This window comes from Pogona vitticeps, chromosome 6 (genome assembly GCF_051106095.1).
Source record: "Pogona vitticeps strain Pit_001003342236 chromosome 6, PviZW2.1, whole genome shotgun sequence".
Lineage (NCBI taxonomy): Eukaryota > Metazoa > Chordata > Lepidosauria > Squamata > Agamidae > Pogona > Pogona vitticeps.
The window spans coordinates 31065446-31092421 of NC_135788.1; the positions used below are offsets into that span (position 1 = coordinate 31065446).

General features: G+C 39.5%; 1 protein-coding gene across 3 annotated transcripts in view; it reads right to left on the reverse strand.

The window, feature by feature from the left end:
* CRPPA (CDP-L-ribitol pyrophosphorylase A) overlaps positions 1 to 26976 on the reverse strand; it is a 72577-nt gene that overhangs the window by 7483 nt on the left and 38118 nt on the right. For 2 of the 3 annotated variants that reach the window (XR_013537196.1, XR_013537195.1), the window contains exons 8-10: positions 25015 to 25107; positions 24619 to 24741; positions 8259 to 8465 (exon numbers count right to left, since the gene is read on the reverse strand). Coding sequence is in view for 1 of the 3 variants with exons in the window: in XM_073003261.2 (XP_072859362.2) it covers positions 8361 to 8465; positions 24619 to 24741; positions 25015 to 25107 (321 nt within the window). In the remaining 2 variants the exon portion in view is untranslated. Of the gene's footprint in view, positions 1 to 37; positions 8466 to 24618; positions 24742 to 25014; positions 25108 to 26976 lie in introns of those variants that run through there. The other variant, XM_073003261.2, reaches the window with a different exon arrangement.

Consider the following 26976-nt stretch of genomic DNA (forward strand, 5'->3'; position numbering starts at 1 on the left):
TGAAACAAACAAGAGGAAATGCCTTTGAATAGCCGTCTTTCAAAGTCATACAGAAAATCTTTTATTCAACAAACCGTATATCTTATATCCATTAATACTTTTTTTTAAAAAAAGAAGCCACTAGTATTAGAATGAAGTCTATTCTATTAGAATGAAGTCTATTCTATTAGAATGAAGTCATTCTACTATAATCTAACAAAATAGTTCTGACTAGCATATTAATATTTGAGCATGCTTACAATTATTTTTGTCCAGTGTGGTGCTGATCTGCATGACTTTCAGAAGATTTGCTTCTTGTTACCTGATCTTTTCATTGATTCCAAATTTGAAATGCTCTCTGTATTTAATAGAACTCAACATATACCAGAGCAGAAGAGCTTTACCAGGATTTCTGGCAAAATGAAGTTTCCAATCATTTTAATCTCTAGCCCCCACTTTCTAAAAATCTTCTAAAAGGTATGCACATGCAAAAAAGCAAGCAAGCAAGCAAAGGACATTTTTAAATTTCTTGCATTTTTTCTTACTGTTTCTCAACCACTAGACTAGGACCTGGTGTCACACCTGCATCTAAGACAAAAGAAAAACTAGCATTCTATTTTCCTACCTCAAAACTAGATGAGGAAGAAAAAAAGCTTTATTTATGGTTGAGGCAGGTGGACTCACTTGGTTAGACAGCCTGTTGAACTTTGTCAAGCTTCAGGGAATGATCTCCCTCCAGCACAAGACCAAGACACCATGTGCGGTTTTTTCCGTCATTGTGCTTTGTGTAATTTCTGAAAATACCTGTTGCACAAATACCTTTGCTCTTTCTGAAGCTAAGCCCCTGCACACATAGCAAGTACAAAATGATAGTGCAGATGTCATTTAATTGTACTGTATTAGTTTTTTAAAAAATCCATGCAACAAGACAGCAGTTATTATAGACTATGTTCTGCACAAAAATAATATAAATGCACAAAAATCTTTTGCGGTTTTTTTTTTAAAAGCCTCACCATTTTGGAAAGTTAGAGGAAGGCACTATCTTGTTTAATACACATGAATAATTAGGTCACAATTTACATTCCTCCTTAAGGCTACCATGTGTAAGAAAGATGTTCAGATCCCTTGTTTCTGCTGCTTGTTTGTCAGAAACAAGGTCCAGTGTGGTCCAACAGTAAGCCATTTACAAGCTGACACTACTGTTTGGCTCTGATGTCATTAACCAGTTTGATGATGTCACAGGAAGCTTGGGTACCTCAGAATACTATAGTATATGAACTGGTTTAGCTAAATTAAAATGCACAAATATTGTTTTTCAGTGTAATCTCAAGTTCAATTATTGTGGCTATTTTTTTTCCTTTCAAAAATGATTGTTTAATTTAATGAATATGCTAGTTAATTTGTTCTGTCATAGAAATATACCATATAATCTACCATTGTGGATGAAGACTGATAATCACAGAAATGCATATAGCACTCAGATGAGATGATGAATGTAAGCACTCTGAAATAGAATTTTACTGCAACATTTTAAAGCCCTGTAAGGTAGACCAGTTGTAATTTCATGCTGCAAACAGAGAGATATTGCTTAGAGCCACATCTGGGCTATTTACTACATAATTAAGGAAAACTCCCCTCCACTGCGCCAGAGAATTGCTGACCTGAAGGTGTTTGGTGAAAACGGGTTTAATGGAAACACTGGAAAGTGTTCAGCGGTTCACTGCCATGGGATTAAAAGACAGGACAGATATTATTTCTGTAAGTTCAAGCAAAGGTTTCTTTGGGGCAATCTTTCCATGCACTAAGTAAGGAGGACAACAGGAGAACACATGTTATGTGCAAAAATGTGTCCCCAAGTCAGAAGCCTAGCATATCACGTGTGCCCACTGCTACAGCCAAATCAGAATACTGCCTGGACACACTCCCCCAGGAGCATACACAGGTGCTCATAGCAAGGGTAAAAAGTAGCTACAAAAATAAAGGCCAGGAGTGGTCATTAAAATAAATAAAAAATAAATAAAAGCAAGCAAAAAACCATGGGGCAAGGGTATGGAGTAAAACAGGCCCTAGAATTTCTTTGACCTCACTAATTGAAGCCCACATAAGGAACTTAGTCACTTATCCCACATTCACATTCACTCAAATTCTTGGTAATGAAGATTTCGGTGTAGCAAGCTACTTGAAAGGAAAAAAACAAACAAAGAAGGGCATTCCAGAACATGGTCAGTCTAGTAACTGATATAGAATACTTCCTCCACCATGCCTGGCTGTAAAATGGCTGCTTGATTGGGTGGGTGGGAATATACAGTGAGGTTTGTCTGACCTTCTCCAGGAGCTCAGTAACTGGAGTTTCTAATGGAGGTTTTGGCTTTCACTGGGATTCATGTGTTAAGCACTTCCTACTTTAATGCTTACTTCTCTTGCTACTGCAAATAGTGCCACATTTTTCCCTCACTAGAGATCCGGAGGAGTGATTTTCCTCTTTTTTTTTCCCTGGAAAAAGTGGATTTTTCTAGAAATTTTACATCTCTAAAGGGAACTTAAATACATAAAAGTTTCAGAAGTCTTTCATGAAGGTCCTCATGTTATATAGTTTGAATGTCATGTCATATACATATTATTTATCATTGTAATAGTCCACAATCCATTTTTAAAAAATCTGGAAAAAAACAAAAAGTGGTTCTGAAAAAAATAGGGGAAAACTTTTCCCCCCTCAATTTTCCCTTCCCCCCCCCAGACCTTCCCATCTCTATTCTCCACAGAAGTTTAGCATTTCAAACCCCAAATGTCAGTAAATTTGTGATTTGTAGATGTGCTTGAAGCTGGCTGGCTAGCTCAGTGAGATATGTAGGTATCTAGCTGTGGAGCTAGAGATTGGGAGTTTAACTCCTCATGGTACTTCCACAAAAGCCAGCCTGTGTGGCCTTGGGACAGCTGCACAGTTCCAGGATGCCCCCAGAAGAAGGAAATAGTAAAATACTCACTACCCCAGAATCCTTGAAAAGGGTTGCTGTAAGTCAGAATTGCCTTGACAGCACACAATAAGAGGTGAACAAATTGACCCAAGGGTGACTTGGAGACTTCATGAACTAACTTGCAACTGATCTGGAAATGCACATATACTGTATCTCTGCTCCATTCTATCTGGACACATTTCTCAAAAGTCAATGTATACCCCGAGTTTATATGGCCAAATAGTGTAATATAGTAATAGGCAAACAAGCAATCTCTACCTGTTTTGGGCTACAACTCCCAGCTTTGGCTGAGCCAACAAAAACAATGGTTACATTTTAAGGAAAATGCAGTCTAAAACATCTGGAGTGCACTAGGCTTGTAACCTTTACATGACCCTTGCACCTCTGTTTCTGAGTTCCTGTTTTCTCTTCACTATATTTCTTGGAATGAGGTCAAAAATTCTTAGCAGCAATGACCTAAATATTGGATTTGCTGCACAAAAATACTGTGATTATTCAATCAGCTCTTCTATAATTCAATAACTTCAAGAGCATTAAACAAGCTTCATTCAAGGATACAACAAAGGTGTCAGAATATGAGCATGTCATTCTTTCCCAGATGTTCAAAAAGATGTTCAAATAGTTTGGGCAGAAATATCCATGCAAACATATAAAACTATGTAATACTTATTAAATATTAGATTTGTTTCTGTTCTCTTTACATATTTATTAGATTAGATTAGGCATCCTTCAGTCTTGAGAGACTATGTAACATGCTCTGTATGGAGGACTTGGAAAAGCATCTAGGGTGGCTGAGAAGGCCAATTCGAGAGTGACAATCCCTTCCACACTGAAGACAAATACAATCTGCCCCCTGTCCAGCTCCTTGTTTTTGGCTGGTTTTGGGATTGCCTCTTTGCCTTGGCCTGCTGGACAAGGGCCTCTTCAAATTGGGAGAGGCCACAATGCACTGCCTGACTCCAGGCTGAACACTCAGACGTCCAAGGTTTCCCATCTGTTGAGGTCCATCCCTGAGGCCTTCAGATCCCACTTGCAAATCTTGTATCACAACTGTGGTCTCCCTCTGGGGCTGCTTCCCTGCACTAATTCTCCATACAGGAGATCCTTTGGAATCCGACCATCAGCCATTCTCACGACATGCCCAAGCCAACGTAGATGTCGCTGTTTCAGTAATGTATACATGCAAAAATTCCAGCTCATTCTAGGACTACTTTATTTGGAACTTTGTCCTGCCAGGTGATATAAAAAATGTGTCGGAGACAATGCATGTGGAACGTGTTCGGCTTCCTCTCCTGCCGTGCACAAAGGGTCCAGGACTCACTGCAATACAGGAGTGTGCTCAGGACACAGACTCTATAGACCTGGGTATATGCCGTCAATGTCTTATTAAGCCATACTCTCTTTGTGAGTTTAAGGAACAGGGTAGCTGCTTTGCCAATGTGTTTCTCCAGCTCAACATCTAGGAAGAGGGTGTCAAAGATAGTTGATGACTTGTGTTTTCTTCAGGCTGATTGTTAATCCAAAGTCTTGGCAGGCCTTGCTAAAGCAATTCATGAGTTGTTGGAGGTCTTCAGCAGAGTGGGCAACAACAGTTGCATCATCGGCGAATAAAGTCCCGCATGCATTTCAACTGGACTTTGGTCTGCGCTCTCAATCTAGAGAGATTAAAGAGCTTTCCATCTTATTTAGTTTGGAGATAGACAGTTCCAAAGGTGTGGTGTGCTTTAGCATGACAGCAAAAAAGATCCCAAACAGGGCCGGCGCAAGGACACAGCCCTGTTTCACTCCACTTCAGATGTCAAAGGGATCTGATGTTGAGCCATCAAAAACTACAGTGCCCTTCATTTCATCATGAAAGGACCTGATGATGTTAAGGAGTCGAGGTAGACATCCAATCTTGGGAAGTATTTTAAAAAGGCTGTCCCTGCTAACCAAATCAAAGGCTTTTGTGAGATCTATGAAGGCCACAAAGAGTGGCTGTCATTCTTCTCTACATTTCTCCTGCAGCTGTCAGAGGGAGAATACCATGTCAGTGGTGAATCTATTAGTTCGAAATCCCCACTGTGATTCTGGATGGGCTCTGCAAGCACCTGGAGTCTCTTCAGCACAACACGGGCAAGCAGCTTCCCTACAACACTGAGATCCCATGGTAGTTATTGCATCCACCCCTGTCTCATTTGTTCTTATACAATGTGATGATGTTTGCATCCTTCACGTCCTGTGGGACTCCACCTTCCCTCCAGCAAATACAAAAGATTTTGTACAGCTTGGTGGTGATCTCTTTACAGCACTTCAGCAGGGATGTTATCCTTCCCAGTTGCCTTGCTAGAGGTGAGGGAATCCAGGGTTGCTTTTATTTCTGCTAAAGTTGGTTTGTTGTCCAACTCTTCCAAGACAGGCAGGCACTCAATGTTATTTAGAGCCTCTTCTGTTACTATATTCTATCTCTAAAATAGCCCAGAGTAGTGCTGCACCCAGCATTCCATCTGCTGTGCTCGGTCCTGGATGATCAAGCCTGTAGCAGACTTCAACAGAGCAGATTTCTTTTGCATTGGACCTAAAGCCTGCTTGATACTGTCACACATTCCATTGACGTTACCTTTGCTGCTGTTTGTATTTAAGAGCAGAACTGAAGCCAATAATCATTGGAACATCTGCTGGCAGCCTGTTGGACTTTGCTACAAGCAAGTCAAAGAGCCTGCAAGTTGTACTCACTAGGATAGGCTTTGTATGCTGCTAGAGCCTCCTCTTATCCTTGAAGGCTGGCATCAATTCTTCCAACCAGTATGCCTTCTTTTTGGTCTTCTTGCCAAATGGTGGACAGGGCGGTGTTATAAACAGCGTTCTTGAAATGTTCCCATCATTCAGGTGCATTTGCATCAGCCAGGCCTGGAAGGGTTTCCTCAAGCGCTTGGGCAAATTCCTCCACTTTTTCTTGATCGCGAGACTTGCTGATGTCAATACGTGGTCTTCCTTTTTTGTGTGATACAATCTCTTTGTTCGCAGTTTTACTTTACTACACACCAGGGAGTGATCAGTATCACAATCAGCACTCTGGTAGCTGCGTGTGATCGCAATACTAGGAAGGCTAGAACATCTAGTGAGGATCAAATCGAGCTGATGCCAATGCTTTGATCTTGGATGTCTCCAGGAAACTCTGTGTTGAAGCTTCGTATTAAAGAACATGTTGCTGACACAGAGACCATAACAGCAAAACTTCAGCAAGCGTTGGCTATTTTCGTTCATCTTCCCAATGCCAAAACAGCCTAGACAAGTGGGCCAAGAATTGTGATCAGCACCAACTCTAGCACTAAAGTCTCTGAGAATGAACAGTGTCTCTCTCTTGGGGATTTTTTTGATAGTAGCTATACTTATTTATACACCGTATGAAAACAGACATAACTGTGTACTCATCCACATTTAATGCTAACAGAATACAGCTGAAAGGGAAAAAGTAACTAACTGAGACTCCATAAAGAAAATGGCACACTTAGTTATTTAGATCATCTTTATGCCATATGTAGCATGCAATGAGGACATAGTACTGTAACACTGGCATTTTTTGCAACTGATTCTTAAGGCATAAACACACATATAACAGTCTTCCCAACATACTCTTGTGTTTATCAATGCGACTATATCATCTGAACTTTGTATGTTTGTTGCAGGAAACACTGACATAACTACTGCAATATTTTCTCCTGGCTTAAGGCATGAGTTAGCTAATACATGTATTCTTTTAATATGATGGTTTCCTTGTTCACTTCACTGGTTATTCACTGCAAAGTAATGTCTTCCCCCAAGCTAGGGGAACACATATAGGCCAAATAAGTCCACCAAGTAAGTAGTGGTTGGTGTTGACGATGATGGCTACCCACTGGACTTCTCATATTTTTTTTCTAAGTGTAAAAGCAGCAAAAACAGAAAGGAAAAATTTGAATGTAATGTCTCTTTTAGTGTCTGTTAAAGGGTATTTCTGAAGAAAGCTGGAGAGGAAAACAGTCTTTCTGAAACACATCAGCAATAAAAAATATCACCACCACCTGCAGGAATCTTTCTTCTCTGTATGAAAACACACCTCCTAGCAAGTAAGGTCCATTGAACAGAAAAGGACTTATTTTCCAGTAAATATGCTATTACATTAATTAATATGCTATTAAACTGTATTAGTCATATTTATTTCAAGAGCAGAGTTGAGCACACTTTGTAATCCACATCATGAATTAAGTGACTTGCACTACTAAAACTCTACACTTATGCCTCTTTAAGACACTAGTAACCTTTATGTATCACATTTCCTTGACCAAAGTCATTCAAGGCAATATACATAATGTTCTGTACTTTTGAGTAACTATATTTCATATAAAATCTGTCTCATGAAAATATTCAGATTGCGATGCTAAAAAGCATGGCGGTAGATTTTAGTTTCAGTTTGGGCTGTCTGATCATAGGGTTTTCAAGGTCAGAAAGCTTCAGCAGTGGTTTACCATTGTCTTCTTCTATGTAATATTAACAAACTTAGTTTCAGTGTCATTGCTGTTCTCTGTGAAAGATCCTTTGCCAGCGTCACCGTTAGCTACTGCTGCTGCCCAATAGCTGCCCTCCATTCTCTTCTGCTGATGTAGCCATCACCCCTGAAGAGGGCTCAAAAGGGCAGCAGTGAAGGAAAAGAACATCAAGTGAAAGGATGTGTCACTGGAGACCAAGGTCAAGATAATCTGCACTATTGTATTCCAGATTACTATGTACGGGTATGAAAGCTGGACAGTGTCAGGGGAAAAAATGACTCATTTGAAATATGGTGCTAAAGGAGAGCTTTGCTGCTATACTAGACTGCCAAAAAGACAAACAAATGGATCCTAGAGCAAATTAAGCCTGAATTATGTCTGGAGGCAAAAATGATGAAACTGCTGCTGCCCTACTTTGGGCACATCATGAAAAGGCAAGAATCTCTGATAAAAACAATAATGCTAGGGGGAAAGGCCGTAGGAAAAAAGGAAGACCAAATATAAGATGGATTTACTCGAGTCTGCAAGAGCTGAACAGGGCTGTTGAGGCTAGGATATTTGGTAGATCTCTCATTTGCAGGGTCGCCGTACATTGGGGGCACCTTGACGCCAAGCAACAACAACAGATTTCAGTTTGTTAAAGGACCTGCTTTCTCATTAATCGGTGAACTGACTTTATTCAGTCGATGCTAGCTGTAGCTGATTATTTTTCTGACTTTTTATCTCAGTCCAGATCCTGTTGCTTATATTTAAGCAATTTGCATATGTCAATATATAATTTCCCACCACAACTTACTTCATTTTCTTGCCTGTCTTGTCAATTAAGGATAGATCAGTTTTCTTCCTTCTGGGTGAGAAAAACAAGGAAGTTTGCTTGAAATAAATGTTCCCTCTCTTTTCATGCTTCCAGGATCTGGCCAACAAAGACAGGATTTCTTTCCCTTATTAATGCCATGATAAGTGCAGCAGCTGAATCTATGGTCTCTTCCAGCATCAGGCTGTCCTGAAAGAAAAGAAAAAGGAAACAATCATCGGTTGCCTTGGTTTGTAGAAATTAAACTCTTCCTCCAGCTGAGGAAGCGAAAGTCAAAAGGTAGGGTAGGCCCATAGTTCAGCGCTGAAGTATATGCTTTGCTTGCTGACAGCCACAGGCTCACTGTTGGGATCGACAGTTTCTAAAAGGACTTTTGATTGCAGGAAAGGAAAATAACTCTGTGTGGTATTCGCACCTCATGGCCCCTCCCTGACTCCCCAAACACAGAGCACATGAAGGCAAACCAATAGTCCGTTTCACACACTGCCACCAGTTGATCACTAAATCAACATACTTTACTTATGGAAGGATGAAGATGAAGGTCCAAACCTCACTGTCTTTTAAATAAAACATGTTTATTGATTACAGATGTTTGATAATCATAAGTAACTTCTACAGGTTTATTTATCATCAATCTCAACCTTCTATTTGATCTTAACAGTTTTTATTCACTCTTCTCACTAATCACACCTCAGATCTCCCAAATATCCATTCTAAAGGAAATCAACCCTGAGTGCTCACTGGAAGGACAGATCCTGAAGCTGAGGCTCCAATACTTTGGCCATCTCATGAGAAGAGAAGACTCCCTGGAAAAGACCCTGATGTTGGGAAAGTGTGAAGGCAAGAGGAGAAGGGGACGACAGAGGACGAGATGGTTGGACAGTGTCTGTGAAGCTACCAACATGAATTTGACCCAACTCCGGGAGGCAGTGGAAGACAGGAGGGCCTGGCGTGCTCTGGTCCATGGGGTCACGAAGAGTCGGACACGACTAAACAACAACAAAAAATCTCCCTCTCCACTCTCATCTCCCTCTTGATTCTCACTCACTCTCTGACTCCACCTGTTTTTTACCTATCTCTTGGCTCCGCCTCTCAGCAACATTAGCCTGCAACATGAATATATATGACTACTTAATAAGGGTGAACACTACACTCTGTATGAGATCTTGGACAGCTAATTGGAGAAGCACACACTGCACCAGTGCCCAAAATTCTTATACAGCTTCTTGTCATTAGATTCTTTTTCATTCTTCTAGGTTAGACCTTCACATGTTCACAGATTTGGATATATGTGTAAAGTTGAGACATGTTGTAAACTATCAAACACAGCAGGGCAGGAAAACAGAATAAGCAGCAGAGATCTTGTTCTTGTCTCACACCAATTAACTTAAATTCCCGACCACCCACAACTTCTTGTGTAGCTCTGGCACTCTGGTTATATGATGCTTATGTATCATGCAAAGCAGAATCTTTTACATATTAGCAAAACTGGTAACAATAGCAAAAACATAGTGATTTTCGTAATTACTTTTTCCAATCACTCATTTCCAAAACAGGCCAGCTTGCTAAATTACTAGTTTAATAAATCCAGATTAGTTAATGCCTTATGGAATCTTCCTGGCTTGTATTAATTTTATTGTTATATAAATGGATGATCTGCTGCATTTTTACACCAACTAACACTGTCTTTACCACAACAATTGGATATAATTTGGAAAAGAAAGCAGTCTGATATATCGCCACTCATGCAATCTATAAATTCATAGCACCCGAGTTTAATTCTGCAAGACAATAGGCATTTTTTTGAAGTAAGAAAAGACTTGTGGCACTAGATGGATTCAGATGTGCACTCACTGATCTGTGTTGCTTCTAACTATATATGCCCATACAATACACAGTCCTTGCATGCTTTAATGCTTGCAAGATCCCACTAACAAAAGGGGGGAGGGGAGAGAAACCAGCTCAAGTCTTAAGTGTTACACGTGCAAATATAAATAAGTCCTTGATAATGTGAGAAAATAATTGTTCACATTTTACCGAATATATGAGAAAGTGTTGAGCAGTAAAGGGACTTCTACAAAAGTATTCGTGCACTTGTTTCTGATCCTTTTAAGTTGGTACAGAAAGTAAAATACAGTAAAGTAATAATGGGAAAAGCAGCAAGTAAAGGTCTTAAAAACAGAGATTTCCAGAAATAAACATGTGTTTAAAAGCGTGCAGAAATTTTAAAGAAATGTGTTTTTTTTTCTTGATGGCTTGAAAATTGCAACCTTACTGCCAGACAACCTTCTTTGGGAAGGACATCTCACAACAGGGGCTTTACTACTGTTTCCTGCTAGCAATTCTGGGGTAACTTCTGCTTGATTCTGTGACATTTATGTTAGGAGGAACAACAGGGTTCCATCGGCCCCCTTGTGCTGTTTAATATTTATAAGAAGCTGTTGAGTGAGTTCATTCGGAGGTTAAGAGTTCGGTGTCACCAGTACACTGATTAGGCACAACTCTTTCCAACTGGACCTGTAGAAAGCTGATTCATTCTCTAGTATTCTCCCCACTCGATTACTTTAATGTTGTTGCATCTAGGGCTGCATTTGAAAGGGTCTCCTGATAATCACCCACAACTGAAGTGAGACACAGAGCAGCAAGAAAAAAGTGCTGGGCTACCTTCTAAGGAAGTACTGTAGTGGGGGAAAAGCATGAACTTGTTGCTGTCATCAGAAACACTACGTAGGCCCTAAAGACCTCTCCTTTGCATTCAGCTGTATCCTCAATGAGCCTTTGAGTATTACCATTCTAGCAGTCTCTCAGTCTATTCTACCTGCAACTCCCAGTAAAACAAGGAGTCAAATGGACTTCACATACCAGTAAAGAACAGTGGTGCCTCGCTTAGCGATGTTAATTCGTTCCGAAAAAATTGCTGCTAAACGAAAACATCACTAAGCGAAATTAAAAAGCCCATAGAAACGCATTAAAATGTGATTAATGCATTCCTATGGGCTTAAAACTCACCGTTGAGCGAAGATCCTCTATAGCGCCGCCATTTCTGTGCCTCTAAAGCGAGGAATCCATCCCAAAAAACAGCGGGTGGCCATTTTGTTTACCCGACAGCCATTTTGAAACTGCCGATCAGCTGTGCGAAAATGGGGGCTTTGCGATGATTGCTTCCCTGCGATCATCGCAAAGCGAAAATACCCCATAGGGACCATTGCAAAGCGATCGCAAAAAATGCGTCGCAAAGCAATTTCATCGCTAAACGGAGCGATCGCTATGCGAGGCACCACTGTATGAGGAAAGTCTTTTCATCACTCTAGTGTTCATTCCACTACGGCAGAGGGTTTTGAAACACTAATTGCAACTAGAAACTACCAAAGGCATTCAAGAATCCATAGGATTTGGTACATGTCTGGAGATGGAGACACTTTACTTCTCTTGCACAGATAGTGCCTCTCCTCATCAGGTTGTGGTTACCACCAAAAATATTCACCTGTGACTGTCTTAGCTGCCAAGAATTCCTCATCTGGTCTTAATGAGGAGACCTTAGCGTGAATACTTGATCTTCGCTCTCAGTGCTGAGTTTTGGCCACAGCTAAATTTTAAAAACTTCAAAAACCATGCTACTTTTATTATCAAACCACAAGGCTTGGAATCTGACACCTTAAACATGCCTATTCTGTTTCCTGTTATTCTGAATTCACACCAGGCTAAAGCTTTGATGCCAAGTGACAACTGCATTTTTGTTTATGAAATACTTGCAAACATATATTTAAACTGAAGCTATTCTATTCTAATCTACTACATCCACCACAACTAAATCAAATAAATTGCTTCAAAAAGTTGACCAGTGATAAAAAGCAAGATAGCTCTATAGAATACATGTGGAACTTGAAACGAATATTGAATAAATAAACTTCTTCTGGGTAGTGGCAGTGAAGTATCCTGAATAATGGCATATAACTCATGTATAACTGACTCAGTAGCACAACCAGACCCTGGTTTCATTTCATCAGGTTTAAGATAAGGAAAGCATTAGAAGTCCACTTTCTTATTTCCCCTGGTATAGTGTGGCAATACCAGTCGTCTTGCTTCAGAAGTTCTTAGAAATCTGTAGAAACCTTCTAATTCTCTTCAGGAGATCATCAGGTTCTCTCTCTCTCTCTATTTGAGTGCCTGCCTTTCAGTACATCCATTATTTGCATATATGCTAAGATAGCAATTTGGTGACAGAAGAACAAGGACAGTCTGCATATTATTTTGATGACTAGGGGTTGTGGATTAGAAGACCAGCAAACTTTCTTCTTATGGTAAGGAAAACCAAAATTCTGGGAGCTGGGGGGGGGGGTGGACAACCATCTAAACCACAAAAGGTAAAGAAGATTTAAGAAAGCTTATCCAAATATACATATACATCAGCAATTTATGGTAAAGCCAAAGTAAATTGTTTTCCAGTGCTGCTTCTCCGATTCTGATCAGAACGCAATATCAACCCTTTTGTTTCCCCTTTATTTCTGTTTCTCATCTGTTCCTAACAATTAAGAGTTTAATCAGTCATTGATTAAGGGCTTTATTTTCTTTTTGCTACAAGAACAGCCTTTTTGCATTTGTTCCTGACTAAATTCCTGGTTTTAGTCCATGGTTCTCATTTGTAGTTAGCTGGGATTAATAATGCAAATCTGCTCTTTACATGCTCTTTAAATTCTTCAGGAATGTCATTTATATTTTGATATGATTATTTTAATCCTCTCTTTCAGTTTTATTCTAATATTTGACATTAACAGTTCATGGTCTCTGTCACAGTTAAAACGAGGTCAGACTCTCTGGCTAGTGGCACAGTGGGAACACCCAGGGTTAAATCTCATCTTAACTAATAAGTTCAATGGGTGGCCTCATGTCTGTTACTATTTCTCTAACTTAACCTATATCACATTGAATGTGAGGATAAAGAATAGGGTGGACATGAAAAATCATGGAGGCTGCCTTGAGGAAGTAACCACCATTAATACCACCACCTATTGGTATGAAAGTATAATAACACTCCCTATCCTTTCTGCTTAGCACTATAATATTAGTTACCTTATAAATGAAAACATCTTCATGGAGATTTTATAGAATGCATTAAATCTTCTACAGAACACAACAATGAGGATGTAATACAGTTTTCCATATTCTCAATTAAAAGCACACTTATCTGGCTTCTTGGACACACTGGATACATAAACAGTAATTTTGCATGTTACGAAAGGTTTCCCTGTCTAGACAAAAATGTGAAGCTACAGTAACCTGTATTCATCTAAATTTATTATTGGTGTTTTAAATCTTCAATTAATCCAAACTTTACAAGCTGAGAATAATTTGAGACATCAAGAATGTGTAATAACTACTGAATTCATTCCAAACATTCCTCTCAGGTTATAGATAATCCAGTTGAGATGCCTGGGTAGAAAAGCTAGTATATGGAAATGGAGCTTTAAACGCAGCTCTATAGGGAAAAATGTTACTCAGAAATCCGGTGTGCAGATTGGACAGTCCTATAAGACATATTATTCCTAATTTAAATTTTTGTGGCCAAAGTATATAAAAGTTAGATTTTAGATTAGGCATCCTTCAGTCTCGAGAGACTACGGTAATGTGCTCTGTATGGAGGATTTGGAACAGTGTCTAGTGTAGCTGAGAAGGCGAATTTGAGAGTGACAATCTCTTCCACACTGAAGACAAATACAATCTGTACCCTGTCCAGCTCCCTGATTTTGCTGGTTTGTGGACTACCTCTTTGCCTCGGCATGCTGAACAAGGGCCTCTTCAAACTGGGAGAGGCCGTGATGCACCGCCTGCCTCCAGGCTGAAAGCTCAGATGTCAAGGTCTCCCATCTGTTGTGGTCCATCCCTAAGGCCTTCAGATCCCGCTTGCAGATATCCTTGTATCGCAGCTGTGGTCTCCCTCTGGGGCCCTTTCCCTGCACTAATTCTCCATACAGGAGATCTACTTGGACTTTACAAATAAAAAGTAAAATCATGCTCTGCAAATCAATAAAGTTTCTCCCCCCACCCCCATGGGCAGTACTCCTTACAAACTATATATCATTGCCGGTCATCACCATTGCAGAACTTTCTACTGTTAGTGGCTTCATATTAAGTTTCAAAAGAAAGCCACAAGTGTGTTTATTTTGTCAAATCACTAAATAAAGAAAACTCAATCATCTTTAAGTTTTCATTATCCTAATAAAAGCCAGCTATTGTCATCTGGTAATTCAAAAGCCTAGGGGGATATGAAGTCAACACACATAACCCAATTTGGTTTCAGCAGCTGAACTTGGGGTTTGAAGTTTACACTGATACATTCTTAACTTCATTGAGAAAAACAGTAAGTTGGTTGGATCCCAATTTAGTCATACTTCACAGATGACCCAGTGTTTGCAGCAACTGTCCACACGTACTCAAAACTAAAGCCTACTGAGTTCATTGTGCACCATCTAGACGGCAGGGCTTGGAATATTGAGAAGTGTGGGGAAATAGTGGGAAGCACTACAAATGATTGCTCATCAAATTTATCCTGCTCAGACAGAAGCAGCTTCAGAAATGGTAATATGGTTGTACCCACAGTTTGTAAGACACGGTTATATGAAGGAGATTTAAAAATTGCATCTTCCATGAGTTAACAAATAGAAATCTCTCATTCTATGTCTTTCAGGTTGCAAATCAATTTGCTCCAGAAGGCTGTACATAAACACAGCTGGAAGGGATAAATCAGGAGAGGAGATAAGCACATTAACCCTTTTCACATATTTCATATATTTGTGCTTCCTCAAAATACTATCTTAGACCTCAAGCTTTACTTAGACATACACTTAAAATTTTTCAGAATTGCCAACATTTGTGTTCAGATTTTTGAGTAAATTATTTACAATTCAACACAGGAAATTAAAAAGCTCACCAACTAGATGGTCCATGAACAATGAGGGATACCAGACAAATCAGATACTAAAGGGGCTTTTTGCAAATTAAGTAGAGACCAATGCTTCCAAAACAGATAAGTGGTTTTAAAAAGATAGCAACAACCAACACATGTGAAAGTATCTACTGGACTGGATAATGGATATGCCAGACAAGTGCAAAATGATTCCTGAAAGGGACTTCACATATAGTACCTCAGATTTTAATTTTAACTCATTTAAAAATTCATGTTTGTCATGTTTCAGTGTGTAAATGAGCATATGTGCTGTGGAGATGAAAGAAAGACAAGAACAGCAAGGGTAATTAAGAAGCATGAAACTGAGCTAATTTATTATCTTTGCTTCTTCATTTTTTACTTGTTCTTAAATAGTTTTGTCTCTTCTGCACAGACTAGTGGTTTCAATTGTAGGAAAGAGCAACAGAATGGAAAATTTTTAATTACTCTATGAAAGAATGTACATTTATGTTTTCTGTTAAAATTTTACCATAAAAATTAGCTGTGCTTCAATGTAATTTGCCAAGGAACACCACACTCTATGTTCTAAATGAAAACAGATAACTGGCATGGCAATAACTACCGTATTTTTCTGTGTATAAAATGACACTTTTTCCTTAAATAATTTGAGAAAAAATTGAGGGTCGTTTTATACAGATAGGCGGGGTATAAATCAAATAAATAAATAAATAAATAAATAAATAAATAAATAAATAAATACACGGAAGGCAGCTGCCTTTTGCGAAGGCACAGGGCTTAGCAAAAAGGGGAGGCGTTCCTCCCTTTTTGCTAAGCTCTGTGCCTTCGCAAAAGGCAAGGGCGCTGGGCTTAGCAAAAAGGAAGGGGAGTCGTTGCTCCCTTAATTTTTGCTAAGCTCTGTGCCTTCTCAAAAGGCAAGGGTGCTGGGCTTAGCAAAAATGAAGGGGAGTCGTTGCTCCCTTCATTTTTGTTAAGCTCTGTGCCTTCACAAAAGGCAATGGGTGCTGGGCTTAGCAAAAAGGAAGGGGAGTTGTTGTTCCCTTCCTTTTTGCTAAACTCTGTGCCTTCTTAAAAGGCAAGGGCACACACGTGGGGCTTTAGCAAAAAGGAAGTTCTTGCTCCCTTCCTTTTTGCTAAGCTCCATGCCTTCTCAAAAGGCAAGGGCACATGGGGCTTTATCAAAAATGAAGGGGAGTCATTGCTCTCCCTTTTTGCTAAGCTCCATGCCTTCTCAAAAGGCAAGGGCGGGTGGGGCTTTATCAAAAATGAAGGGAAATCATTGTTCACTTCCTATTTGCTAAGCTCCATGCCTTCTCAAAAGGCAAGGGTGCACATGTGGAGCTTAGCAAAAAGAAAGGGAAGTCATTACTCTCTTCCTTTTTGCTAAGCTCTGTGCCTTCTCAAAAGGCAAGGGCACTGGGCTTAGTAAAAAGGAAGTGGGTCCCTTCCTTTTTGCTAAGCTCCATGCCTTCTCAAAATGCAAGGGCACACTGCGGGGCTTTAGCAAAAGGGAGTTATTGCTCCCTTCCTTTTTACTAATCTCTGTCCCTTCTCAAAATGCAAGGGCGCGTGGGGCTTTATCAAAAATGAAGGGGAGCTGTTGCTCTCTTCCTTTTTGCTAAGCTCCGTGCCTTCTCAAAAGGCAAGGAAAACGGCAGTCACTTCGACAGCCGCTTTCCTTGCCTTTTGCGAAGGCGCAGGGCTTAGCAAAAAGGGAGCCCTTTGATTGCTGTTTTTCCCCCCTAATTTGGGGTTAGAAAAGGGGGGGTTGTCTTATACATTGGGTCATCTTAGAAACAGAAAAATACGGTACTACTGTCCCTAAAATAGCTAGGAAAGAAGGCCTGCTTGCAACAAAATGTAAAGCGTATTAATAAGCCACAGATCCAATACACAAGAACATACCACACACACACTTATTTGCATAAGATATTAAGTAGTGGTTTTAATTTACATCCCTGATTAGCAGCTCTGAGCTTCATTCAACTGGACATGCTTACTTTGCTTAGAAATAATTAGGTAATTTTTCCAACTGAAACACATTTTGTGGCAGCTTATTTATTTAAATACATAAAAGAATATTCTTATTATGGGTTATGTGTGGCTCATAAATTACCAGAAACAGTTGCAATGAGGAGAATGCAGTGAGTACAACCCTAAGCTTACCCACCCAGAGAAATTCTCATTCAGTTACACCAGAATGTATAATGGTAGTCAGGCTGTTAGCACGCGCTGGGGCAGAAGCAAAATTAAAAAAAAGTGTAGGAGAAAAGAGAAAGAAGCTCTACCACAGCACAGTCTAATTCAGAGTTCCTGCATCAACCAAGAAACCTCTTCTTTCTCTGGTGATGAAGTTATCAGACAAGAATGAACGAAATAACATAAAAAAACCCACTTACAGTACATATTCTGCATGACAGTAGGTAAAACATGAACAGAATGCAAGTATCCATTAACTTTCGTGAATGATCATGAACTACCATGTCTAATGGCTTGATACATAAGGGTAAAATATTCAGTTCCATAAAGATAGTAAGGAAATTCAGTAGAATTACACTCATCACTGTTTGATTAAGTGTAATCTACAAAAATATATCCTATTCTGATCACAAGCTTGACACATTTAAGCACCTCCATGGTTAGTTGGTTATTCTTTAATTTATATTTATTTATTCACTCAATTTATACATTTCTTTAATATTCATCTTACTTCTTTCTCCAAAAACTGGAACTGAAGGAGGCTTACAATAAGATTAACTACAAAGGTACACATGCAAACATATAAAGACTGAGCAGCAAAACAATTAAACAAATTAGTCCTGGCAGCTTGAACTGCCTCATAAGGAGTTGGAGATGGTAATATGTTCAAAGCAGATATAGTGACAAGTTTGCCACTCAAGCCACACTATTGGCAATCATGTATTATGCAAAATGAAACCTGAGTGTCAATTGCAGAGGACCTCCTGTGAGTGTAATCAAAATACAGTGGTGCCTCGACTTATGAACGCCCTGACTTACGACCATTTTGAGTCACAACCAGCTCTGGCCACAGAATTTTGCTTCGACTTGCGGCCGGAGCTTCCACTTACGAACAGAAAAACGCACAGAAAAAAGGAGGGGAATTCAAATTGCTAACCGTTGGTGGCAAAGAGCTTCTTTGTAGCTCTTTCACCCCAATGGTTAGAGTGAGTGTGATCGGTGGAGGCTTCGGACTGCCTGGAAAAGTAAGGTGCTACTTTCTGCTTTTTAAAAACTGTTTTGGGTGGGTTTTGCAGCGTGGTTTTGGGCTGGGGGTTACGTTTCTGTGCTGTGATGGGTCTTGGGGGGTTTTTTTTGGGTTTTTTCCCCATTTCTGATGGGTCTTAGGAGGTTTCTTTGCTTTTTGGGTTCCCCCCCCCCATTTCCGATGGGTCTGGGGCGGTTTGCTTGCTTTTTGCTTTGCTTTCCCCCCATTTCCGATGGATCTTGCACGCTTTGCTTGCTTTCTGCTTTGTTTTTTTTTGCATTTCCGATGGGTCTTGCGGGGTTTGTTTGATTTCTGCTTTGCTTTTTTTGCATTTACGATGGGTTTTGCACACTTCGTTTGCTTACTGCTTTGCTTTTTTTGCATTTCCAAAGGGACTTGCATGCTTCACTTGCTTTCTGCTTTGCTTTTTTGCATTTCCGATGGGTCTTGCACGCTTCGCTTGCTTTCCCTTCCCCCTTCAGCCGGAAAAGATTAATTGGGTTTCCGATGGGTCTTGCAGTGATTTTTTGTTTGTGTGATTTTTTTCTTCGGCTGGAGAGCATTAATTGCATTTCAATGGGAAATGGTGCTTTGACTTAAGACCATTTCGAATTATGGCTGGAGTTCCGGAACCAATTAAGTTCGTAAGACGAGGCACCACTGTACTGAAACATAGTTTTACACCCTGGTTACAATAATGCACATAGTGCTCAAAACCCTGTTGCTCAGCCTAGTACATCACTAGCGTACATTGCATCAGTGGGTATGTGGTGAGTCAATTCCTCCATAAATTCCATTGATTTAAATGGGCCTACTCCAACTGTGATTTATTGTGCTAAAATAAGTTGCAATTCAAGTAGGCCCATTTGAACCATCAGACCTTACAGAGGAGTTGATTCACCAAATCCCATTGATTCAGTAGGCTTGCTGTAGTGCAATTTACTATGTTAAGAAACAGGATTTTGGTCAGTGGGTTGCAGGCCAGAGTAAATTAGTTGAACTTAGGTAATACAGAAATCGGTGTGAAAAGGCAGACATTACTAACGTCAATCTGACCGATTTCAGTGGAGTCTCAGAGAAAGCGCTACTTGCCTGGATCCAACCCAATCTAGTTTAAGAAAGCCAAGAAGTTATATAGCTGCTTACTATCTATGCAACGTTAATTATTATTGACAAGTACAACAACCATCTATACTCCCAATTACAGTGATGCCTTGATTTATGAACGTCCCGACTTACGACCATTTCGAGTTACGACCGGCTCCGGCTGCAAAATTTTGCTTCAACTTGCAGCTGGAGCTTCCAGTTACAAACAGAAAAAGGCACAGAAAAAAAGGCGGGGAATTCAAATTGCTAACTGTTGGTAGGCGAAGAGGCTGCTTCTTTGTAGTTCTTTCGCCCCAGCAGTTAGAGTGAGTGCAATTGGAGGAGGCTTCGAACTGCCTGGTAAGGTAAGGTGCTGCTTTCTGCTTTTTAAAAATTGTTCTTGGTGGGTTTTGCAGCGTGGTTTTGGGCTGGGTGGTGGGATTATGTTTCTATGCTGTGATGGGTTTGTTTTTTTGGGGGGGTTTCAACCATTTCCAATGGGTTTTGAGGGGGTTGTTTGCATTTTGGTTTCCCCCCTCCATTTTCGATGGGTCTTGAGGGGGTTGTTTGCTTTTCCCCCCCCTCATTTCTGATGGGTCTTGGGGGGTTGTCTGCTTTTTGATCCCCCCATTTCTGATGGGTCTTGCGGGGTTCGTTTGCTTTTTGGATTTTCCCCCCATTTCCGATGGGTCTTGCAGGATTTGTTTGCTTTCTGCTTTGCTTTTTTGACATTTCCAATGGGTCTTGCATGCTCTGCTTGCTTTCTGCTTTGCTTTTTTTGCATTTCTGGTGAGTCTTGCACAGTTTGCTTTCTGCTTTGCTTTTTTTGACATTTCCGATGGGTCTTGCATGGTTTGCTTGCTTTCTGCTTTGCTTTTTTTGCATTTCCGAAGGGTCTTGCACGGTTTGCCTGCTTTCTGCCCTTCTTTTTTTTGCATTTTCTAAGGGTCTTGCACGGTATGTTTGCTTTTCTTCCCCCCCCCCTTCGGCTGGAACGGATTAATCACTTTTCCAATGGGTCTTGCAGTGTTTTATTTTTTGTCTTTTTTGGTGATTTTTTTCTTTGGCTGGAACAGATTAACTGCATTTCAATTCATTCCTATGGGAAATGGTGCTTTGACTTCCAACCATTTCAAGTTATGACCAAAGTCCCGGAACCAATTAAGTTCGTAAGTCGAGGCACCACTCTAAGTCAGAAGAGATTTTCTAAGGTATTCTGGAGAAGTATTATTTCAACTTGCCAAAGTACTTGGGGAACTAGCAACAGGAAGTCCATTCATTTTTACTGGCAGTACATTGGCTAAGCACTAAATTTTAGCTCCTGTGAGGGATATGTATTCTGTTATTACATCTGGAGAGTAAAGATGGCCACCACTCAAAACAGTATGAATATATTCTTGCCCACAGAAAATGACTTTTGAAGATCTGCATTGTCAAGAAGCATGCACTAGCAGGCAAGTGAATGTCTTGTGTTGATATAAAATGCTGAAACTTTGGCAATACATTATAATTATAAATCAGGACAAAATGAAGATCTATTACCTGTTACTGTAATTATATTAATAAAATCACTGCTGACTGATGAAGACATATGATATTTATGCTTGAGGGATTAAAAAGGAAAACTCATTGATGGTCAAAATAGTTGAGTAATTGAGTTTTTGGTGGAGCATTTTTCCTGAAATATAATGTAAACTTTTTCTGAACTCTACCTGGTTAACCCTTATGCTCCTCTCCCCTTTGTCTGTCTTATTTCATTGTCAATTCTATTACTGATTTGTTTGTATTTTATCAGATACTCACCAAAATCCTGTTGCTTAGTTTAGTAATTCAAATTAGAATAGGCCTACTGAATCAATGGGGATTTAGTGAGTCAGCTCCTTTGTATGTTCCATTGGTTCAAATGGATGTACTGTAACTGCAGTTTACAGTGGGGTCTTGACTTGAGAACTTAATCCGCATTGAAAGGCGGTTCTCAAGTCAAAAAGTCTGTAGGTCAAGTCTCCATTGACCTACAGTGCATTGAAAACCGATTAATCCCGTAACAGGCCGTTTTTGTTCCATTTTGGTTTTTTTCTGGTCTGTAAGTCAATTCTCAGGCTGCAAGTCAAACCTAAATTTTGCGGCCAGAGAAGTCTGTAACTCAAAAAGTCTGTAAGTCAAGCCGTCTGTAAGTCAAGGGTCCACTGTACTGTGCTAAAGTATAGTCCCCCTACCAGCACAGTGAAGGGGGTGAACAGGAAGAAAAAGGTAGCACCATCTCTGCCATTACCGCTGCCCTTTTATCCTCAGATAAAAGCAGGAGGAGAAGGAAGGTGCAGAAGAGACAACAGGATTGATGACAGAGAAAGGAATCACCAATAATAGCAGCAGTAACAATGACAGAACCCTCCACTCCCAGATAAGGAGGCAAAGACAGCACCTTCATCTATGTATAGTGCCAGCCACAGGTGGGAGGTATATACTGTGTTGCTGCACCCTCTCCTCTCCTAACATCTTAAGGGGGAGGTGGATTGCTACTGCTGCTGCTTCTACCGTTGTCATTTTCTGCTCTCCTCATCTCCTATATATCTTAGGACAGAAAGGTGGAAGTACTTCTGCCCCATTTGCTCCTGTAATGTTATTTGTAGTTGTTTGTATTACTCACCTTTGCTTTATATGCCAAGAGCTAAGTTTCATTCAGCTACTTTAAAAGATCTCACAGACGAAGGGCCACTTTGCTGACAGATAGAGAATTAAGGGTCCACTAGACATTTTTCAATGTAAGAAAATAATAATTTAAGACTGCTACTTATCAAAAAGTATCTTTGTGTAATAGCGTTGAAAAAGACACATCTGCTGATGTATCTAAACATAGTGACTCAATCAAAAGATTCTAAAACAGGATGTCATATACACTGAAATAATACAATACACCAATGTACAGTGATTGTATTATGTATGTAGAAATCTTTTTACATCGGTGGATTTGAAAATCAGCATTGAAAATCCAGACCTGTAGACGTGCTTGGGGCAGTTTATTACATTTCTCCTATTCACTGTAAAAGACTCACCCAAATATAACACAAAAAAGTCATACAAGGGCCAATATCCTTTAGTGCATATAAATATCCTTTTACAGGCAACACAAGCAGAATGCAGACTTTCTCCTTTCCCATTCTAGCCTTCTGGGGTACCAAAAACCTGCTCCAAAGATTTTTCTAGCTTTCCAGGAAAGGTTTTTGAGATATAGTGAGGGGCATGCAGTCTGGGGTGTCACTGGTTCTGACACAACCAGCAGAATAAAGTAGAAGAAAACCACGGAAACTTGGCTATTACTGAAAATCAATCATTGGTATTTAAATTTATTTATTTCATTTTACATAGGGTATTGTCAGGAGAACATGTTCCAGATAAAGTGGAAACTGTGTCCTTTTATCATTTGGTTGACCATAAATTACAGTGGTGCCTCGGTTGACGATGTTAATTTGTTCCAGCGAAATTGCTGTAGAGTGAAAAAATCGCAAAGCGAAATAAAAAAGCCCATTGAAATGCATTGAAACCCGTTCAATGCGTTCCAGTGGGCTGAAAACTCACCGTCCAGAGAAGATCCTCCATAGGGGCAGCCATTTTCAGGTGCCTATTTTGCGAAAAATGGCTCCTAAAAACAGCGGGGAACCATTTTGTACACCCCACAGCCATTTTGAAACCCGACGATCAGCTGTTTATAGATCGTCATAATGCGAAAGTCGGTTCCCGTGGCAGGGAACCAATCACTGTGAAGCAGATTTTTCCCATTTAAACCATTATTTTGCGATCGCTTTTGCAATCACAAAACCTAATCGTCAAGCGATTTCTTTGTTAAGCAACACAATTGTTAAGCAAGGCACCACTGTAAATAGATGGCTTTTGTAAAGTGTCATGCAATACAAATACAATGCAGTGATGCCAAACATTTCTGATAAATATGGAAAAAGAAAAATCCAATTTATTTATTTTAAGTATTTTTCCCTAAATGTTTACTTTAAAATGCAGAAAGATATTTTGTTTTTGCTTTGCTGCTTTTTTGTCAATCCATACCTAGGACCTTCCAAATCTATGTTTTGAAATAAAATGAGCACTACGTGTAAATCACAATTACTGAACATGTGACATTGTTCAATATAAGAGAAGAAGGTTATTATGACCTGCCCTGGGATATATTGGCTGAAATCCTATTATGTATTTATGGCAACAACTCAATTTGCAGAAATTTCAGTGATGAATTGCCAAAAGTAAAGAAGTCAGCATAGGCATTTCATTTTTGCACTCCCAAGTCACAAAACTTGGCATGCAACAATAAATGCCTATGCTGACTTGCAGTAATTTTCTCCTGAGATTCATGCTAACAATTTACGACAGCAGATATAGCTAACAGGATTCTGGATGTCTTACCTGATATCAATACAGTGGTGCCTCGCTAGACAGTTACCCCGCATGACAGTTTTTTCGCTAGACATTGACTTTTTGCGATCACTATAGTGATTCGCAAAACAGTGATTCCTATGGGGGAATTTCGCTGGACAATGTTTGGTCCCTGCTTTGCAAACCGTTTTTTGCTAGACGATTTTTACAGCTCCCTCTGTGCTCGCAAAACAGGTGTTTTCGGGACCTAAGCTTCTCAAGACAGCGATTTAAACAGCTGATTGGTGGTTCACAAAACAGCTTTCCTATGGCCGATCTTCACTAGACAACGACGATTCTTCCCCATTGGAACGCATTAAACAGGTTTCAATGCATTCCAATGGGGAAATGCTTTTCGCTAGACAATGATTTCGCTAAATAGCGAATTCAGTGGAACGGATTATCATTGTCTAGCGAGGCACTACTGTAAAACTGCTGAAAATATGCAGCAATGGCTTTTTGGTGGTGGTGGTGGGTGGCAAATAAAAAATTCATCTGATGACAACATTTACATTTAGATTACGATCAATAAGAAACATGAATGGGCACAATCTTTCCCAACAAAAAGAAATGTGTCATATTTATATCACTTTTGACATTTTTATATGAATAACAATGAACCATATGAGTCACACAAATGTGTGCATTATCATTCACAGATATTTCACATTCAGTCAACTACATACCTTTCTGTAATGTATAATCAGACCATAAAGTAAAATATTTTTCTTTTTTATTTCTTTTGCAAGTTTAGTCAAGCTCTGGTTTTCATTGCAAGAAGATGCACTATTTAAAATGTCCAAGTGTACCTACAAATAAAGGTAAGATAAAAATTCACAATTTTCAGAAATGGTTCAGCTGTCACAGAATAAAAGCAAAGGCAGCTAATTGCAATTTTAAATTGTTGTTTCAAATAAGACACATTTAAAATGTGTAATAAGTCTTCAGCCAATAGCACACATTTTGGCTTCTCTTTGCTAAGTGTGTCTTACATGTTACAGAGGCCACACTGATTTTTAAGAACAAAATCTCCTAGACTATGATTTATTTTAAAATCTGAGTACTGTAATAAATTAACCTACCGAGATGATGACAAGAGAATATAAAACAGAAGCATTTGTGTTTTCAAGTGTTTCCACTAGTTGACAAATTTCTTGGAAGTCAGATGATTTATCCTAAAGAAAAGCAGTGTTCACATTAGGAAGAATGCCCTTCAGATGCACAGTAGACTTATCCTAATTACACTATCACCTTTTGATTTTCTGCAAAGTCTGTGGCACAGTAACTACTAGTAACTGAAGTGAAACTGCCTGTGACTGAAACGAGGTATCATTCCCCTTTCCTTCCCTCCCTTCTTTGCCTTGACTTGAAGCCCCAATCTGTTATTATGATGTGCCCTCAAGTCAGAACTGACTTATAACAGCCCTAATAGGTAAGTGAGGTACATAAGGAGTGGTTTTATGTGATCCACCCCTCAGTGAGTTTCCACGGCGGAACCAGCAAACTGAATCCAGGTTTCCTGTATCCTAGTTCATTACTGTATCAATTCCAATTGGTTCCCCAATCTTGGGTGCTCAGCTATTCGTAGACTACAACTCCCAGAAATCCTGGCCAGCATAGCTAGTGGTGAAGGCTTCTGGAAGTTTTAGTTTACAAATATCTAGAGACCCAAGGTTGAGAACCATGACACTACATCACACTGGGTGCCCAAGTCCCAATATACTTGCACTTCATTTAATGCTATGCACAGTGATGTCCTAGATAAGTAAGCATATGCACAATTAAAGCAATATGGGTATACAGTTTACATCAGTGGTTCTTAACCTTTTTGAAAGAAACGCCCCCTTGAGCCATTGAGGAAGTTATCATCGCCCCCCTCCCCACGGTGATGATATCTTATTTATTTATTTATTTATTTATTTATTTATTTATTTATTTATTTATTTATTTATTTATTTATTTATTTATTTATTACACTTAAATCCAATGATCCCTGAAAACAAAATTAAATTCCAAGAAAATGAAATGCCCCCCAAAAAGTAACATTTAATGATTTAGTTGCAAGTGAATTTTAAGACGCAAAAAGAAATATAAAAAGGGCATAGAAACAAATGCAGGAACTAAAAATTTCAAGACAAAAAGTCTGAAACTAAATTAAAATTGGAGGAAAATATATATTCATGTACACTGTAAAAAGGCTGCAGCCATCTTCACAGGTTTGGCTTGCTCCAGCGCCCCCCTACCGCCCCCTTTTGCTCCAGCGCCCCCACGCCGCCCCTTTTCTTTTTACCGCCCCCCTGAAAAATGAAATCACCCCCTGGGGGGCATTATCGCCCACGTTAAGAACCACTGGTTTACATTATCTCCTGTGCTGTGTAGGGCCCACAAACCACATGACATGTACAGGTGGGGGGGGGAAATGAAGTGTTGGCAACCAAGTTATCAGAAGAATGAACTCAATTTTCTCCCATATAGATCTCCACATACACTTGCCCAAACTCAAGATAAGCTCAGAAATCATTCTCACAAGTGTCTCCACTGAATTACGTAAGGCATAAGGCTGCTAAGAAGAATACTGTACGTTTTTAGTCATAGCACAGTTGTGGAACACTTTTCTCTGAGACTGTCACCCAGCTCTGGCTCTATGGCTTTTTCAGTGAAGAACATTTCATTTTCCAAGGCTTTTTTATATCTTAAATTTTCAAACACAGTATTTGAGGGGTTTTTGACCTTAGCACTGCAGATGAGTGTCCTTTTATTTTATTTGTAGCTCTTTAATTTTATCTTAACTTTTATTAAGTGTTCATATTTTATAGTCTTCAAGAATGTTTTGAGAATCCCCCCAGAAATTCCCTCTGTGGGAGAGTCTGGAAAGAAATACGTAAACCTTTTGTAAGAAAGAAACATCTCAATGTAGTCAAAGAATAAAATAAAATTGTAGTAGAACCACAGAAACAATATATGAGGTCTGCCATGACAACAGAGCAGCTTTGTCAAAGAAATGTATCTTCAGAGCAAATAATGCAGTATTTTAACTGCAGTAA